This window comes from Rattus rattus, chromosome 1 (assembly GCF_011064425.1).
Source record: "Rattus rattus isolate New Zealand chromosome 1, Rrattus_CSIRO_v1, whole genome shotgun sequence".
Classification (NCBI taxonomy): domain Eukaryota; kingdom Metazoa; phylum Chordata; class Mammalia; order Rodentia; family Muridae; genus Rattus; species Rattus rattus.
In genome coordinates, this window is record NC_046154.1 from 266,299,115 (window position 1) to 266,316,461 (window position 17,347).

At 44.5% G+C, this 17,347-nt stretch overlaps 2 protein-coding genes across 3 annotated transcripts in view; one reads left to right on the forward strand and one right to left on the reverse strand.

Moving 5' to 3' along the window:
• Nucleotides 1-739: 739 nt before the first annotated feature.
• On the reverse strand, nucleotides 740-12,538 carry Zcrb1 (zinc finger CCHC-type and RNA binding motif containing 1). Its single transcript, XM_032885362.1, has 7 exons — nucleotides 12,434-12,538; nucleotides 10,542-10,570; nucleotides 6,964-7,075; nucleotides 6,580-6,687; nucleotides 2,952-3,064; nucleotides 2,790-2,865; nucleotides 740-1,392 (listed from the first exon to the last, which is right to left on the reverse strand). The coding sequence occupies exons 1-7, from the start codon at nucleotides 12,515-12,517 to the stop codon at nucleotides 1,261-1,263; spliced, it is 654 nt and encodes a 217-aa protein (XP_032741253.1). The 5' UTR covers nucleotides 12,518-12,538; the 3' UTR covers nucleotides 740-1,260.
• Nucleotides 12,539-14,331: 1,793 nt separating this feature from the next.
• The window catches only part of Pphln1 (periphilin 1), an 89,330-nt gene continuing 86,314 nt past the window's right edge, over nucleotides 14,332-17,347 (forward strand). Inside the window, exon 1 of one of the 2 annotated variants that reach the window (XM_032885376.1) lies at nucleotides 14,332-14,762. In XM_032885376.1, the coding sequence (XP_032741267.1) occupies nucleotides 14,693-14,762 (70 nt within the window). In that variant the 5' untranslated portion in view covers nucleotides 14,332-14,692. The remainder of the gene's footprint in view (nucleotides 14,763-17,347) is intronic. The other variant, XM_032885384.1, reaches the window with a different exon arrangement.

The following is a 17,347-nucleotide window of genomic DNA, read 5'->3' on the forward strand; positions in this document are numbered from 1 at the left end:
CAGTCAGAAAATGACTTCAGTTTTAAGCCTCATTTTGTTATATTAAGAAAGGGACTTGGGCTGGAGAGATGGCTCAGCGGTTAAGAGCACTGACTGCTCTTCCAGAGGTCCTGAGTTCAATTCCTAGCAACCACATGGTGGCTCACAGCCATCTGTAAAGAGATCCAATGCCCTCTTCTGGTGTGTCTGAAGACAGCTACAGTGTACTCACATACATAAAATAAATAAATCTTAAAAAAGAAAAAAAAAAAAGGGACTCAGTATAGCGTCACGCACAGTAATAGCCCAGGCTGGCCTCTTACTGTCCCATGCAGAGCTTTATTTCGTGAGGACTGACTGCTCATTCAACCTGAAATAAGGCACTCATCTTTAAAGACAGAATTCCTTCTAAGTTTCACATTAATAGATCATTTAATTTTTCAGCCTTTATGAAGTTTTTTGGTCTAAAAATTGTCATTTTGAGGACTGGAGAGATTACTCTGTGGTTAAGAGCACTGATTGCTCTTCCAGAAGAGCTGGGTTTAATTCTCAGCACCCATACAGTGGCTCGCCCCATCTGTAACTTTAGTTCCTGGAGATGGCAGGTCCTTCTTCTGGCCTCCAGGGGCACTGCATGCACATGGTGCACAGACACATATGCAGGCAAAAATTAAGAGATTAATTTTTTCTTCCCAAGTCCTCATATAAACCCATCAGGCACAAGTAACGTGTTTTACCACCCATCCTTCTACTTCTGATAGCTGGTAGTATTAAATTTTATTTAGAATTATTTTAAGATTGTTTATAACAATTTCTGACTTGAGTACAGATGGAGGGTCCCATATGTGCGATGCTTTGCACTACGGTAGCTCTGATTCTGGTAGAACTGCATATACATAAGGAGATACTTGGATAAGAACCAAGTGCAAACACAGACTCAGTTATGTCTCATGTACACTGCAGTCTGAGAGCAGTTTGCTCCAGTATTTAACAGTGTTGGAAGTGAGTTTCACAGTCCCACTTGAGACATCACGTTGGTGCTCCAAGTCTAGAACACTTTAGATCTTGGACTTTCAGATTTAGGATTTGCACTGTGCTAAGGAAAGCTACAATCATGGTACTTCAAAATTATTTTAACATCATCCCGTTGGAACTACATTAGAGTAAGTACTATTTGGCTTTAAGTGTTCTTATTCTCAAACACTGAAAGCAATCTCTATTCCACAACTGCATTTGGTACTGTGAGATTTATTTGAATAATATTTACAAAATAAATATGATTTAGTCACTGAGTTCCTCCTCATCACTGAAGTATGCGCTCTTCTTTATTCTTGGTCTTCTAGAATCATCGGAGGTCGAGGGACCCCCTGTACTGGGTCTCCATTTGTTTTGTTCTTCTTCAATTTTGGCCTGCTGTGGTATAATTAAGAAGCAGAATAAAACCAGTTATTTATGGCATATCATGTTCAAGCAAAAGAATTACCATGGAAAATTACCTGAGTACAGTAGTTCCCACCCTCCTGGGCCACATCTACAAATTTGGTCTCCACCTCAGTGCCCCTTAGGATAATTTTCCCTGAGAGAAGTGTTGAATTCCCTTTGTAGATGACCTTGAACTTCTGAACTTCTGCTCCTACTTCCATGACGCTGGGGCTGCATCCCTACCCCAGCTCCATGGAGAATAAAACCAAGGCTTTGTGCAGCTACCAACTAAACTGAGTCCCTATCTCACCGCCCTTTCTTTCCTGGTTTGTTTTGTTTTGTCACAGAATTATACTATGTAGCTTATGCTGGCCTAGAACCTATTAGGTAGCCCAAGCTAGGCCTGAACTCATGATCTGCTGCCTCAGCCTTCTCAGATGAAGAGACAAGTATGCAAGACCATCAGCTCTATTATATGCAGTTTCTATGGATTCTTTCCAGATGTGCTAAAGAATTTTTAATGGAACTTTTAATTTAAACATTAATTTAATTTCTGATATTGGTGTCATGTTGCTCAGCCTGGCCTTGAACTTGTTTCTACGTCCCATGTGCTGGGCTCACAGATAGGTGATAACATATCCAGCTAAGTCAATACTTCGGCCCAATTTTGTAATGAGGACAGATTAATAGCATACTAAAAGTATGTTGGACCTTACAGTCCAGAAAGACAATTTAAATGTTTCATTCAAAGATCTTAGAACAATGTGTTGCCCCAAATTTATGATGAGAAAGAAACAGAAATTCCCATTACAGATGATCAATGCAGTGATTTTCAAGACAGCCAAGGCTACATAAAGAAACCCCACCTCCAAACAACACAAAACAACCAAATCAAAACAAACCAACACACACACACACACACACACACACACACACACACACACACACACACACACACACACACACACACCATGGTGCCTTGTGTTATGATTTATTCAACCTCTGAGGCAGGCACCTGTCATCTTCCTGCTTCAACCCCCCCCCCCCCTCCTGGCCACCCCACCCCACCCCACCCCGGACCCCCTCCCACCACCTCACCCCCACCCCCAAGTGCTCAGTTTACTGGTATGGACCAATGTGCCCCTGGGCCTGTCTTGAATTCCTCAGGTGGTTCCTTGCCTCGGCCTCCTGGGTAGGTAGGTGTAGGGCTGTAGCTGAGCTCAGTTAGAACAAATGAAGACTAAGCCCTACACTGTGGCCCAACATTTCCTCTCCTTCCTATGCTCTGCTTTGCTTTTCTAGTGCTGGGAATCCAGCCCGTCCAGCATGTGGTCCATCACTGAGCAGTGTCCCAGCCCCCAGCCCCTGCAGAACGAGCGTGTCAGTACCTGGAATGCTATGGCCTGACTGAGACTGTCGAGAGCCGGGTCCTCCCCTTCTTCTTCACTCACTTCTACTTCCTCACTAGGTCAGCAAAGAGAATCCAGACTTGGTCAGGTGGCAGTAAAAAGGCAAACAGCACAGCGGCTGAGTGAGCGAGATATACATACATTTCTTCTTCCGGCTCAGGGACTTTCTTTTTCTTCTTCTTTTCTTTCTTCTTTGGAGGCTCACGTTCTCCAAGCATGTTTTTAGGACAGGCATAACTTAAGTGTCCACTTTCCTTTTGTTTCACATTAAAAAAGAAAGGAAAAAGCCACTATAGTTGCTGTTACTGATAGATACACGCCCTGACCCTGTGATTCAAAGGCTAGAACCCAGGACACAATGTTCTCATTGTGGGAACACAGGACCACACCCCTTCCTTTCCCATAGAGGAGGCAGAGCACGTGATAGCATGTGCTAGCATGCTACAGTAATAACTAGGGAGCAATCCTTCCCTCAAACATTGCACCCTACAAAGGAACAGAAGTGGCCATCGACACTAATACTAAATTAGATTAGCCTGTTAAGTGGGGATAAAGTGACTTCTACCAGCTTGTAAGATGCCGCTGAATATTCAGCTTTAAAAACAAGCAGAGGCTGGGGACACAGCCCAGTGACAGAGTACCTGCCCTGCAGGCCCAGGGTCCGGGCTTGAGCTCTGTCTAGCACTACTCGTTTTTCTTCCTCTTCTAAAGTGTGTGGTTTGTACTGTGGTCCTGTATTACTGAGCTGGATTAGTATAATCACAGAGACTGCTGAACTGTGAACCACAGAACTGTGAATTACAATCTCTATACCAGCTCACTAAACCACACGCAATGGTATTATGTTGACTTCTGTAGGAGAGACGGAGCCAACATTTCCACATAAGAGAAAAATATTTCACCATGCCTTAATAACCTGTACTTTGTACGTGGCATATAGCTGATCCAAGAGGTATCATTCACTTTTAATTCACTGTGGAGAGAATTCTACTGTATATACTGTATATTCTACTGAATAATAGTAACAAAAGCCGTTAACACATATCACTAAAGGACAAGGTTAGTAGGAAAGTTGCTTTGGGAACCATCAGGATATATAAATGTAAACAGACTGTTTTTAGGGGAAAGTTAGATTTCTATAAAAATATACAGAGTAGGCCCTTGACACAGCTCAATGCTGCAGTGCCTGCCCAGCACACACAAAGCATGGGACTGATTCCCTGGCAACATTCAAGCCAAGGGTGGTGACATGTCTGTGACCCCAGCCCTCTGAAGTACAAGAGGAGAGGAAGTGTAAAGCCATTTTCTGCTATGTAACAGGTTTAAGACTAGCCTATGCTAGAGGCACTGTCTTAAAGGAAAAAAAAGTATTGACCCTGGTGTGGTGCCACATAACTTCCATCCCAGAACTCCTGCAAAGCAGGCTTGCATATCTTCCAAATTTGAGGCCAGCCTGGTCTACCAGTGGGTTCTAGGTCAGCTAAAGTTACATATTGAGACAAAGTAAATAAACAAACAAACAAAACCCCCCCACAAATAATAAACAACAAAAAGTGTATAAAGCATGACAAGAATGTCTGAATTCACAAATCAAAATACTGGACTAGAGAATTTATTTAGCGCTTCTTGGATGATCTGTATTCACTATAAACGTGGACAGTAAGGAAACTCTTAACTAAGCAAGCACATCTATTGGGAGTCTCCTGTGGCCTTGGCTGGCGTAGAACCCACTATAGAGAGCTCGGCACCTCCGACTGCTGAACTCCAGGCTTGTGCTGCTTTGCACAGCCAGCTCTTCTTTCTCAAACACATGTTAGAATAGTTTCCAAGTAATCTTCTAACAGGATTCAGACAGTACGGACTGACCACATTAGCATGCACTGAAGCGCATTTGCTTCCTTTCTCCAGCCATGCCTGTCTACAATGTATCTTTCCTTGGGGAACAGAGGTAAAAGGTGGCGGCTGGAGAAAGGAGATTGTTTGTTGTTCCCATAGGCTCATCTATTTGCAAACTCGGTCCCCAACTGCTGTGACTGTTTGGGAAGGATTAGAAGGTGTCACTGGGGGTGGGTTTCAGGTTTCCAAAGACTGGCATCAACCTCGATGTGGCCCCTTGCTGTTTCCAGTTTCTGGATCTCCTATGAGCTCGTGGCTGCGGCTCCAGTGCCATTCCTGCCTGCCTACCACCATGCTCCGGCCCAGAACGGTGGTGGGCTCCTCTAGAAATGTAAGCCCCAAGTCAACCCTTCCTTCTGTAAGCTGCCTTGCTCATGGTGCTTACCACAGCAATAGAGAAGTAGAAGATGCCAAGTCATTTCAGGTGTCTACCCTGTTACTTTGTAGCTATGACAATGTTCTCTGTCTCTCCACTTATATGTCTGGATTCAGTGTTTAAGTATTATGCAGCTTTTTTTTTTTTTTTAAAGAAACACGAACAGCTGTGAGACTCAGACTTTGGTATTAAAAGTAAAAACAGGCGTGGCTCAGCGTACCTATTTAGGTGTGGCTGCTTAGAAGGCCAAGGTGGGAGAATCACTCTAGGCTATGGGTTCAACACCAGCCTTGGGAGCATTCTGCAATCCTGTCCCAACAATAAGTACAAGAGACATTTAATCTGTTATCTTATGGAGGATGAGTCATATGATCACACTGATGGTGAACACTGATGACTAAACCCTCATAGAGACAACAACAAAACTCATGCGATGTCTGTTAACAGAAATTCGTGCTTTACTTAAAACCTTTCGAGACATTAAGATAAATAATTAAGCTTGCGGTTTTAGAAAACCATTTTGAAGCCTTAGAAACTATGAACATTAGTGTATATCACCTATCCCAGGTATCTTTGTTCTCTTGTTCTTTTTTTGCTTTGTGATACTGAGGATGAATCTGTATCTTTCAGGGTCCAGGCAATCTCCCCAGCACTCAGCCACTCCTATAATCCCACGCCAAGCATCTTTAGATATATTCTTCCCTTTAAACGTTATTTATTATCATTGTTTATAGACGAGTGTGCACCACGGCCTGAGTGTGGAGGTCAGAGGATAACTTTGTGGATTACGTTCTCTTCCTCCACCTTTATGTGGGTTCCAAGCATTGCCCTCAGGTGTCAGGCTTGCACGGCAAACGCCTTTGCCTACTCAGTCATCTTGCTTCCCTGAACATCACATTCAGGGATCTTTACTCAGATGAGTTCACAGCCTCTATGTAACACAGCTTTCATAGACTGGTTTTAGCTGCCAGAAACTTTGGTGAGGAGCAGAGGGGTTAGCTCAGACAGTCATGCTTGTCTAGTATGCACAAAGCCTTGGACTTGACCCTCCGCAACTCATAAACTAGACAGGACTGGTGAGACACGCCTGGAATCCCAGCACTCGGGAGGCTGAGGCGGGAGGATCCTAAGTTCACGACCATCTGCTACACAGTGAATCTGAGGTAGCCTGTGCTACATTAGACCTGTCTCAAAACAAACTGAAAACAATGTCATCAACACAAACTTCTGGTGAGGCTGGGCAGAGTACTTGCTGCACAAGCACAGGCATGAAGAGCAGAGTCCAAACGCCCAGACCTCACACCAAACACTAACGCCAGGTGTGTGCGTGTGCACGCAGACAAGGCTGCTGCAATCTGCACATCACCAGCTTCAGGAGGGCCTCCTGTTAAAAGGGGTATGTGACACAATAGGCAGGACATTTGGAGTCCCGTGTCCTGTCAGAGTGTTCCTCCCACATACCCACTACAGCAGAGTCAGAGGCCTTTGTTTACTCACCCCACATTCATAGCACTTAGATTTATCAAAGTAGTTTCGCCTCCGGATGAACTCGGCTGCTCTTCCGTTGTCAATGGCGATGCTTGCCTTTATCACTCTACCGAATAACTGAGGCAGAGAAAGATGTAAATGCAGAGTCACAGCCACCAAGGCCTAGGTATCAGATACTGTTTCCTCATTTCATGTGGCAGTGAGTATATATGCTGTAATTCCTCTTAAGGCTCTCCCAGCATTTGATAATTCAGTACAATGCTTCTCCAAATGGGAGTCTCTCCTGAATTACAGAAATCAACGAAGCTTGATGACCTCCTGCAGTCCCATAGCTTTTGTGTTAGATGAACACAGAGACGTTTGAGTAAAACCTTGATGAAATGAATGGCTTACCTGTTTATTATTTATTGCTCTGGTGCAGTTTAAGGCAGAGTCCTTATCCAAAAATAAAATGAATGCAACACCTTTACTCTTCCTAGTATCCTTGTCTTTCATTATAGTAACCCTTAAAGCACAAAACAAAGAGCCAGTTAAAACTAAGACAAAAACCATCTAACTACTCAGGAAACTCAAGATCACATTTACAAGGTTCCATAACGAGACCTCTGACACGAGAAATGAAAAACAATGCAGAGTGGTGGATGCCTGTGCTCCAGACTCAGCGGGGGATGGACGGACTGGAGAGCGTGAGGCCAGCCTAGGCTATGAAGTCTGCTAAGTCTGCTATGAAGTCTGATGTAAACCATCCAGCTCCTCAATAGATTTACTGTTCTCTCAAGGTTCAGACCCAACCATGCCTTTCTCCAGTTCATGGTCCTGAGCCCTGTCTGAAAGCTCCTGTGTCACACGCTGATCGCTAACGACGTCAGTCAGTATCATTTAGAAGAACAATGCTTGAATCTGGTGTGGTGGCACAAGCTTAGAAGTCCTACAAGTGCCAAGGCAGGAGCACTGAGCCACGCTGAAGGTTAGCCTCAAGTAAGTAGTGGGGCTCCGCCTCACTTGAGATTTCCATTTCATGTGCATGAGTATTATGTCTGCATGTATATGACGTGCCTGAGCGCTAGAAGTCCTGGGAACTAGACTTACAGCCAATTGTTTGCTGCCAAATGGGTGCTGGGAATTGAACCTGGGTACTCTGGAAGAGTCAGTGTTCTCAATGGCTGAGTCATATCTCCAGCCTGAGACCACATCTTAAAAACAAAGCAAATTAATGTTTTGTTGAGCTCTTTGAGGAAAAAAATGGTTGATTCTGTGTTTAGGCAGGGTGGAAGCAATTAGACCTTGGAATTTCATGTTACAAGAAATAAAACATGAACATATAGAATATATGAACATAGAATATATAAAAGGCCACAAGTCAGTGCCCACCAGCCAACTACAAGACAATTAGAACACACAGATAAAATAGTACCACGGTATGAAATAGGAGAAAGCACACAAGTCTGCATCAGCCACAGAAACAAGAAGGGCTGGATACGGAGCAAAAGCAGAGTGAGAAAAGCGCCGTCTTTAACAATCACGGGAGAGGCTGCCTTAGGGAAGACCCAGCAGCACACAAGAAGTAAGAACGATGTTCCTGTGGAGCGGTGTCCTGTGGAGCGGTGTGCTTGTGCTGCCCAACACTGTTTATTAGTTACTGAGGGAAACCAAGCACACAGTGAGGAACTGAGTCATCCCAACAATCACTAGTGGATGAAGGCATCTCAGGAACAGTACTCTGAAAAGGCCACACCATCGTCATCTGGTAAGAATATGAACCAGGACGACACAATCAGCACTTAAGCACGGCAAACAGTTGGCTCTAGAGTGACCCCCCCCCATGTAACAGGGGGAAAAGGTTACCTAGGATTGATTCTATTACCTCAACTGACAGAACAGGATAGAGGACTGCTTCAATAAAAGCTTCCAAAATAAATTATGAAGTTGTTAACTTCACTGTGTACTGTGATGTACCATTTTAAACACATTTAAGTATGCAGATATAAAGGAGAATGAAGTTTAAACTCATAAAAACACTGTGTACACATACATGCATACATTCACGCAGTCAAGACCATGAAAGCTACAGAGCAAGCAGAAGGCTAAAGACAAGGAAGTGCAGGTAAAGAAATCTTTCTGTAGGGGAGGGCCACAGTGCTCCCCTGTACGAGCATGAGGACCTGAGTTTGAATCTCTAGCACCCACATAAAAGCTGGGCATGGCTGTACATGCCTGCCCCTCATTCTGGACAGGCAGAAACTGGGAGATCCAGGGAGCTCCCTGGGAAGCCTCTCAGGTTCAGTGAGAGGCCTATGCTGAGGGAATAAGTCAGATAGAGATCAGGATTCCTGATGCCCTCTGTCTTCTCTACATGCACATGCCATGGTCTGCACACCAGACAAAAGTGGGTAGGGGTTGATGAAGCAGTGCTTTTCAACCTTCCTAACACCGCCACCCTTTAATACAGTTCTTTATGTTGTAGTGACCCCAACCCTACATTTTTTGTTGTTACTTCATAACTGTAACTTTGACACTGTTATGCTGTAAATCTTTTTGGTCATAAGTTGGCTAAAGTGGCTGTGACCCACAGGTTGAGAACCTTTGCATTTGACGCTTTGCTCTTATTACTAAGGTAAAAAATCTATACACCCAGCTCCTGGATGTGTCCACTAACTCTGGACTCCAGAACTAAGCACGATGAGTGTTACAGACAGAAGACAGAAGAAGATGCACCCTGAGGAGAAACCTTAGTGTAGTGATGGAGACTCTGTCAGTAAGTTACACAGGGTCTGTCCTTAGAGATGTCTTCTCTGGGAAAAGGAAAAAATCACAGCAAGAGCTTAAAGAAGGGCTGGAGAGATGGCTCAGTAACTACTGACTGCTCTTTGAGAGGTGCTGAGTTCAAATCCCAGCAACCACATGGTGGCTCACAATGGGATCCAATGCCCTCTTCTGATGTGTCTGTGGACAACAACAATACTCACATACATGAAATAAATAAATCTTAAAAGAAAACAGACCCGTAACAATCTCCATGCTCCTGGCACTCAAAAAGCCCTACAGCAGCAACACTGTGTTCAGATGCAGGGTGTGAAGGACTCATTATGTATACACACCTCTGAGCAGACACTATCCCCGGAACCTGTGGGCCGTCCTGACACATACGCTTCCTGCGCATCCAGTCCCTATGTACACCAAGCATAATCCACTTGACTCCCAAATGGCCCCTCCAGGATGAACAGCCTTTCTACCTGACCGTCTTGTTCAGGATTCTTCCCTGGTGTAGTTACGGATTTCAGTCTAGCCATGTCAATTTGCCGTCATCTTGGCCAAGAATACCATGACACTGGTAAGCAGCACAGGGAGCTATCTGGAGCCAACAGGACTGCCGTGAAGTCAAACAGATGCGAGTAGTCCTGAAGACGTGCCCCATGGATTTATAAAACGGTGCTGTAGTTACTGCTTTAAAACCACAAATGGCCTTGAAACCACAGTACTTCTTAGTCAGGAGTCATGACTGGGTCCACTGTCAGTCTCTAGAAGTAGTGTGGGGGATAACTCATTATAGGAATGTCCACCCATCTGGTGGCAAATGGGTGACATGTCTATGGCAGGTCAGAGGTTTGTCTAAAGATATTCTCTGACATGGCTTGGCAGTGCCATGAGCACTGAGATAATGTCACTCCAGTGTGACTGTACCCCATAGCATTTCCCACTAAGCTCTACCCCAGAGAAGAACTGGCTCTGAAAGCCTTTAGGGGCTAGATCTGTAGCTTAGGGATCAGGAGTGTGGCTAGTATGAGGCCTGAGACTGGTTCTCAGCACTATAAAAGCAACACTGCTAAACACTACATCTTCACAGTACACAGTCATTTATGGTATGAAAACTGTCAAATGTTTATGTACATGGGAAAATAATTGAACTATATGTAAATATGTTAACAGCAGTAGTTTTATTCAACTGAGTATCTTGTAATGTGAATACTTACTTTACAACTTTGCCATACTTGGAAAATATCTGAAATAAAAGATCACAAAATAATTTATAGTTTAAAATATCACCAAATTAAACATTCAGATTGTAGGCACTGACCAGATTCTTTGTTATATTTTATGAAAGATTTCAGCCTTTGGCCTAAACAACAGACTTTATAAGAACTATCCTACACCTAGAGGACAGGCAGCATGTCTAGATCTACGGGATATACACTAGGCAGTAGCTGTATTCCTGATTCATCTATGGGACTAACAAACTCTGCTCTTATTGTCAGTGTTGTTGAATAAAACCACACCAATGAGTCACACAATCCACCATGTAAAGACAGACAGAGCTCTCAGACAGAGCTCTCGCTGCATGCAATACCAAAGCTTCCTATAATGAAAAACCTGTCACCAGCCAGGAGAGATGGTCATCAGAAGAGCAAGGCAAGAAGGCCAGGAGTTTGAGGCAAGCCCAGGCTACAAAACAAGACCTGTTGCCAAAGATCAAAAACAAAGCTGTACAGTAGTGACGCTGTACACTGTGATGCTGTACAGTGGTGACACTGTACAACTGACCTGTTCTTCCTTTTACCTCTACCTATAGCTGCCCATATATTACCCATACCTATATCCTTTAGATGAACATCTAGATATATGTAATTCTGACAGAAATAACATCCCCCCAAAAGGCTTTTAGAAGATCTCATCACATGCAGTCTAATATTGAAATGTTGAGTTCTGGGTCAGACATTTAGCAATATTAGATTCTGAGGATCAGCAGTTTCCTATTCGATTACAGTTTCCTAACGGGTTCTCATTTTAGAGTAACACTACAGTGGCTGCCTCTGTGAGGCCTGTAATGGAAGGGGAGAACGGGCTTACTTATTTTTACCCCTCCTCTTTAGAAATGCTTGTGCTCTGTGCACCTGTACAACCGACTTCTGCTGCTTCACCTTTTGTATTCAAAAGCCACCTTTGGCTTGTTGGCTGATTGTTTGGTGTATGACAGAGCCGTATGCATCCCCAGCTTGCCTCTTGAGTCTTCACAGAGCTGAGCACGACTGAATTTCCAATATCCAGCCTTCGCCTTCCAAATATTGGAGGCATAGGTATACAACATCAATGCCTCGTTTATGTGGCCCTAGGAGTTAAACATAGGGCTCTGTGCATGCAAGCCAAGCATTCTACCAACTACACGTCACCTCCAGCTCCTGGCTACCTTTTAAATAACGTTATTTCTTACCACCCAGGATAAAATCTCACTTCCAAGCCTAATTCAGTACCCTTTTTCTCTTTTGAGAGACAGGGTCTAAATTGTCCAAGCTGTCCTTGAACTCAAGCTCTTCCTGCCTCAGCTTCCCCTGTGCTGGGGTTACAGGCCTGTGATCACCACGATAGCTGAACAAGTGCCCCACCACTCAACTATACACCTCCTTATTTTTTGTTTGAGATAGCATATTGCTATGTAGTTTCGGCTAGACTTGAACCCGTGACCCAACTGTCTCAGCTTTCAGAGTGTTAGGGTCGTGGGCATACATTACTGTCTAGCAGTCTGTAAAGAATACATTTTCTTTATATAAAAACTGTGGTGGCACAGGCCTTTAATTTCAGCACTCAGGAGGCAGAGGCAAGCAGATCTCTTGAGTTCTACACCGGCCTGGCCTATAGAGTGAGTTCTAGGTCAGACAGGCCTACACAGACAAACCCTGTCTCGAAAAAACAAACAAACAAACAAAGCAGTGCAAATTCTCTTTGCAAATTAAAAAAATTGCAACTTTTCTCACTAAAATTTGCAGGAGATAGCAATTAAGAATTTTCCCAGGGAGCAGTATTTGCTCAAGCTTCAGCTTCTCTCTAATGAGAGAACTCACTAGTTAGATGTACTTAGAGGAAAACTTACCCGGTATAAATCATTGTTTGTCAGGGAGAAAGGCAAGTTGGATACATAAACTGTGCTCTTACTTGGAGCCAAGCCACCGCTCATTTCTAAAACGGAAAAAACGAGAGACATCAGGAATCTTATTCCAAGTAGAACCAAACAATGACTATCACTGATTTAATTAAGGTAGAATTCCTCACGCTCCATTCAGTTAAAGAGATTAGAGTAGGCCAGTGTGGGTAGGGTGTGAATTACCATATTCCTTTTCTAGCAGCGGGTGTTAAGCCTTTCAGTGCTGCAGTGCGATGGAAGAGTTTCTAAAGAGATGGAGAAGCCACTAGGCTATATTTAGCATCTTATTAGGGTAAAAGCAAAAATACTTTCCAAGTATTCGCCCACCTCGGAAAGGGACACCTGTCCATCCCGCCTCTTTTGTTCTTGTTGTTTTTTTAAAAAAAAAAAAAAAAAAAACAAAACTCCTCAAACTCCTGCATCTACGTCCGTAATACGCGGATTACAGATACAGGCCACCACACCAGTCTCATTTTTGTTAATGTTGTTAGTTTCACATTTTGATAAAGTTTCAATTTCGTGCGCAACATGAAATGACACACTTTATTACATGAATTATGTTCTTTGAATGGGACATTAACCTGTATACTTATCAGTAAGCCTAATAATGAATGTCACTGTTTACAACTCTGCAGTTACCTGCGAAAATTATATGGAAACCGATCGAGTCTAAAATTCTGATCTTAAAAAGAGCAGGTGTCGGCAGCAAGTGTGAAATACCTGGAATAACAAAGTAGCTGCTCTATGAATGACAATGGACCTGGTAACCCGGAAGGGTGCTCCCCGCTGGTCGATTTGGGAGGATTATTCAAAAAGCCTCAAGCAGCCAAAACCTCCTAATCGCAGTCAAGTTTCTCACTCTGAGAAATGCTAACGCGGGCCGGATGTTCCCGGGACCCGGGCCGGGGCCGGGGCCGGGGCTGGGGCCGAGGCCGAGGCCGAGGCCGCGGCCGCGGGAGTCTCCAGGCTCCAGCGCCGTGGGAGCTTACCTTCGACTCAGTGGCCGAGGAGGCAGGATGCGAGCCCGCGGCGGCTCCACCCCCAGCTGCCTTCCGCGGCGCGCAAGAGCGCGGGCGTCCGCGACCGCAGCGCGGTGCAGCGTTTCTTCCGTATCCCCGAAACCCGGGCGCTCCCGGGCCGGAGGCTGGCGCGCCGGGCGACGTCACCGCGCGCGCCGGAAGTACCTTTGGGGCGAGCGGACGTCTGGCTTCGCGGGTTTCACCGGCGGCGGCGGCGGCGGCGGCGGCGGCGCGGCAGTGGAACGTAGGTGAGCGAGCTCTCCGCAAAGGCGCGAGGGGCGCATGCGGCGGGCGGGCGGGCGTTTCCTGTCGCGTTGGAGGTGTGCATTATTCTGTGCTCCTGGTGGAACCTGGAGAGACTCAGTGGATGTGGGAGGAAAGCAGAGTGTTGAGTGTATGACACAGGTTCCGCTTGTTAGTAGTTTAGTATGCAGAAGGGAATTCGCAGCTAGGTAACTTCAGTGACCGAGGTCAGTCGGGAAGTCTGTTTTTTTTTGAAAAAAAATTTTTTTGGACGTTCCCAGCTCTGTAATAGGCACTTTGAGAGACGGATCCAGAAAAGTGCAAAAATAGGCCACTTGCTGTTGAGAATGTCAGTGTGGCCGGGGAGACAAAGCCAACGTGGGGAGAGTTGGAGTCACAGAGTGACTCATTCTTGAGTACTGGCATAGATAGATGTTAAGCTTCTTCGTTCCGTTCCCCCTCCCCCTTTCTTTCTTAAAATATGGAAAGGGCACGCGCTGATTATTATTTTGTTGTTGTTTTTCGAGACAGGGTTTCTCTGTGTAGCTTTGGCAGTCGTGGAACTCGCTCTATAGACCAGGCTGGCCTTGAACTCCGAGGTCCAACCTGCCTCGCTTCCAGAGTGCTGGGATTAAAGGCGTGCACCACTCCCGCCCGGCTACACTGACTATTCTTTAAAGAGATCGTCATTTCTACAGAGAAATCAGAAAGTAATGCATGGTAGTTTAAACTTAACTTCTACCCACCAGCACATACAGACCAGGCCTGTAACTACTCCCTGGGAACCTGCGTGTCAGCAGCCCGGAGCCCAGAGCCTGTCGTGGAGCCTGCACAATCAATCCTGACTGAAGCGGAGGGCCGAAGTGCAATCCACCCAGGGCGCAGCTGAGTTTTGAGAGGCATTAATTCCTTGGCGTCCACCAAGGGACCACTGGGACTAATTCTCATGGCAAACTTGTGGCCAGCCCAAACTACCAAGCTTCACATTCCGGTTGTGCTTGGTTATCGCCCAAGATGTAAGCCCCTTTGGTCTTCTATTTGAGCATTAACTCTGCGTGCTGTTTCGTGCTTCATCTCCTTCGATTTGGGGTAGCAGTGTTTCTCCTTCCTTAGTTCGCCGCTGAGCACGTCGTCAGTGCTCCTTGGAATCGTATTTTGTCTGCTTTGCAAACACTCGTTTAGCCTCGTTTTGAAACTGTTTCGTTTTCTGACTAACGAAGCTGTGGCTTTCGCCTTTAAATTGAACTCTTTCTGATGTCTGGGTTTTAAGATTGGGTGTTGCTCCATTTGTATCGAATTGATTGCATTTCCTTAATATTTTTTCTTTTCTTTCAATGTTTTGTTAAGTTCTCATTTTCCCTTTTGGTCCTATGATTTTCCCTGCCTCCTTCTACCTCTTTCTATTAATATAATCCCCATCCCCCGCCACATCCCTAAGCAGGGCCTAGAACTAGTGATTCTCTTGTTCTGCCTCAGCCTACGATCCCTCCTACGATCTGATTACTGGCTTTCCTCAGGCTTAGCAATGATCTACTTTATTCATATGAACACACTGTAGCTGTCTGCGGATACTCCAGAAAAAGGCAACAGATCCCATCACAGCAACCTTGTGGTTGCGGGGGATTGAACTCTAGGGCAGTTCATCGGAAAAGATGGCTGTCAACCTCTGAGCCTTCTCTCTACCCGACCTTGGAGGTACTAAGCTGCTTTGCTTTATCTCCTTGGTATTCCAGCACATTTTACTTTGGGGAAATAAAGTTATGTTACAGAGTAAATCAGATAAACCAGTATTGCATTCTTTTAGACGAGATGCATTCAGGGCCAATAGATAAGGACCCTGTAGTAGTTTACATTTTAACACAATTGACCATAGGGTGGGACACATCTTTAATCCTAGCGCTCAGGAAGCATAAGGTGGCCCTGAGTTTGAGGCTAGACTATTTTTATATTACTAGTCAGAAAGGGAAATTGGAGTCACTCCGATATTCTTTCTATTTTAACTCCATCTTTTTTTTTTTTTTCTTTTTTTTCGGAGCTGGGGACCGAACCCAGGGCCTTGTGATTGCTAGGCAAGCGCTCTACCACTGAGCCAAATCCCCAACCCCTTAACTCCATCTTTTAATTACATTTTATTTGTGTGTATGAGGAAGTCAAAGGGTCATTGTGAAATGTTGATTATCTATTGTATGTACCTTTGGGGGTTGAACTCGGGTCACTAGTTTGATAACAAGTGCCTGTGTTTGATGAGCTATCTCACCTCTAAACTTCACAAGTAAAATAGGAATTAAATCGATATTTTAAAAATAACCATTGTGCTGGACAATGGTGTTGCACACCTTTACTCCCAGCACTTAGGCAGAGGCAGACGGACAGAACTCTGAGTTCTAGGCCAGCCTGGTTTAAAGAGCCAGTTCCAGAACAGCCAGGGCTACACAGAGAAACCCTGTTTCAAAAATAACAAAAATAACAAATCTCTTCTTTCTTGGGTAACTGTATCATAGGGCACTTAAAGAATCCAGAAACAGAGGCTGTTAGGGTATAAATACCATGTAATTTGACTCTGAACACGCAATATTCCAACGTCCAGTGTCACCGAAGTCTAATCAATGAGACTTTCAGAGGTTCAGTGTAACTTTTCATTTACACTAGTTAAGAAACTCAGAGCTGAGATTAAAGGGGACCTTACATCCACACCATCCACACATGGTGTGGATCCACCATGGTGGTCACGGTGCAGTTTTTTTTTTTTTCAAAGACTTTGTTCTAAACAGTGATTGATTGATTGATTGATTGGTTGATTGATTGATTTTTGTTTAGTTGTTTAAGATTTTAAATATTGGGGGCTGGCTCAGGGGTTAAAAGCACTGACTGCTCTTCCAGAGGTCCTGAGTTCAATTCCCAGCAACCACATGGTGACTCACAACCATCTGTGATGGGATCCGATGCCCTCTTCTGGTGTCTGAAGACAGTGACAGTGTATTTCACATACATGAAATAAATAAAAAAGAAAAGATTTTAAGTATTTTCTGCTAGAAGGAGCCTGACAACTTTAGCTTGAGGTCAGCCCTTAACATCCCCTTAGCGTTTCAGTGTTGACTTCAGGAATAAGCTTGCTTCCCCTTAATCTGTTGATCTTGGCCGGAGATGACCTTAAGATTTGAAAGCAGTTAAATCTTCCAAGGGCATTTCGGGTTTTTTGAAAAGGTAGGACCTGGATAGCGTTGTTTCTTAAAATTCTTGGATAATGCTGGTGTCCAAGAGTTGAAATTCACGTGGGGATGCTGGATTTAAGTTTCTCATCTATTTTGTGTTAAAATGATGGCTTTAAAAAGCGTGGCTAGAATCATAATTAACTGTCTCACAAGTTTTCTGAATAATTCAAGGTGCCAACTACTTTACTATTTAGACTCTTCAGAGTCTTAGGAACTACTTGTTACTTGTTGATAAAAGATACTTTTCCTCTGCCTCAGCAGAGGAGCAACATAGGTCTTTAATCACTGTGTTTGCAGTGGGAGGGTTATGAGGGAAAAGGAGGGAGAGTGGCTAGGACGTGGGACTGTCTAGCCGTTCTGTTGTGCTGTGTTTTGAAGGGCACAGAGAA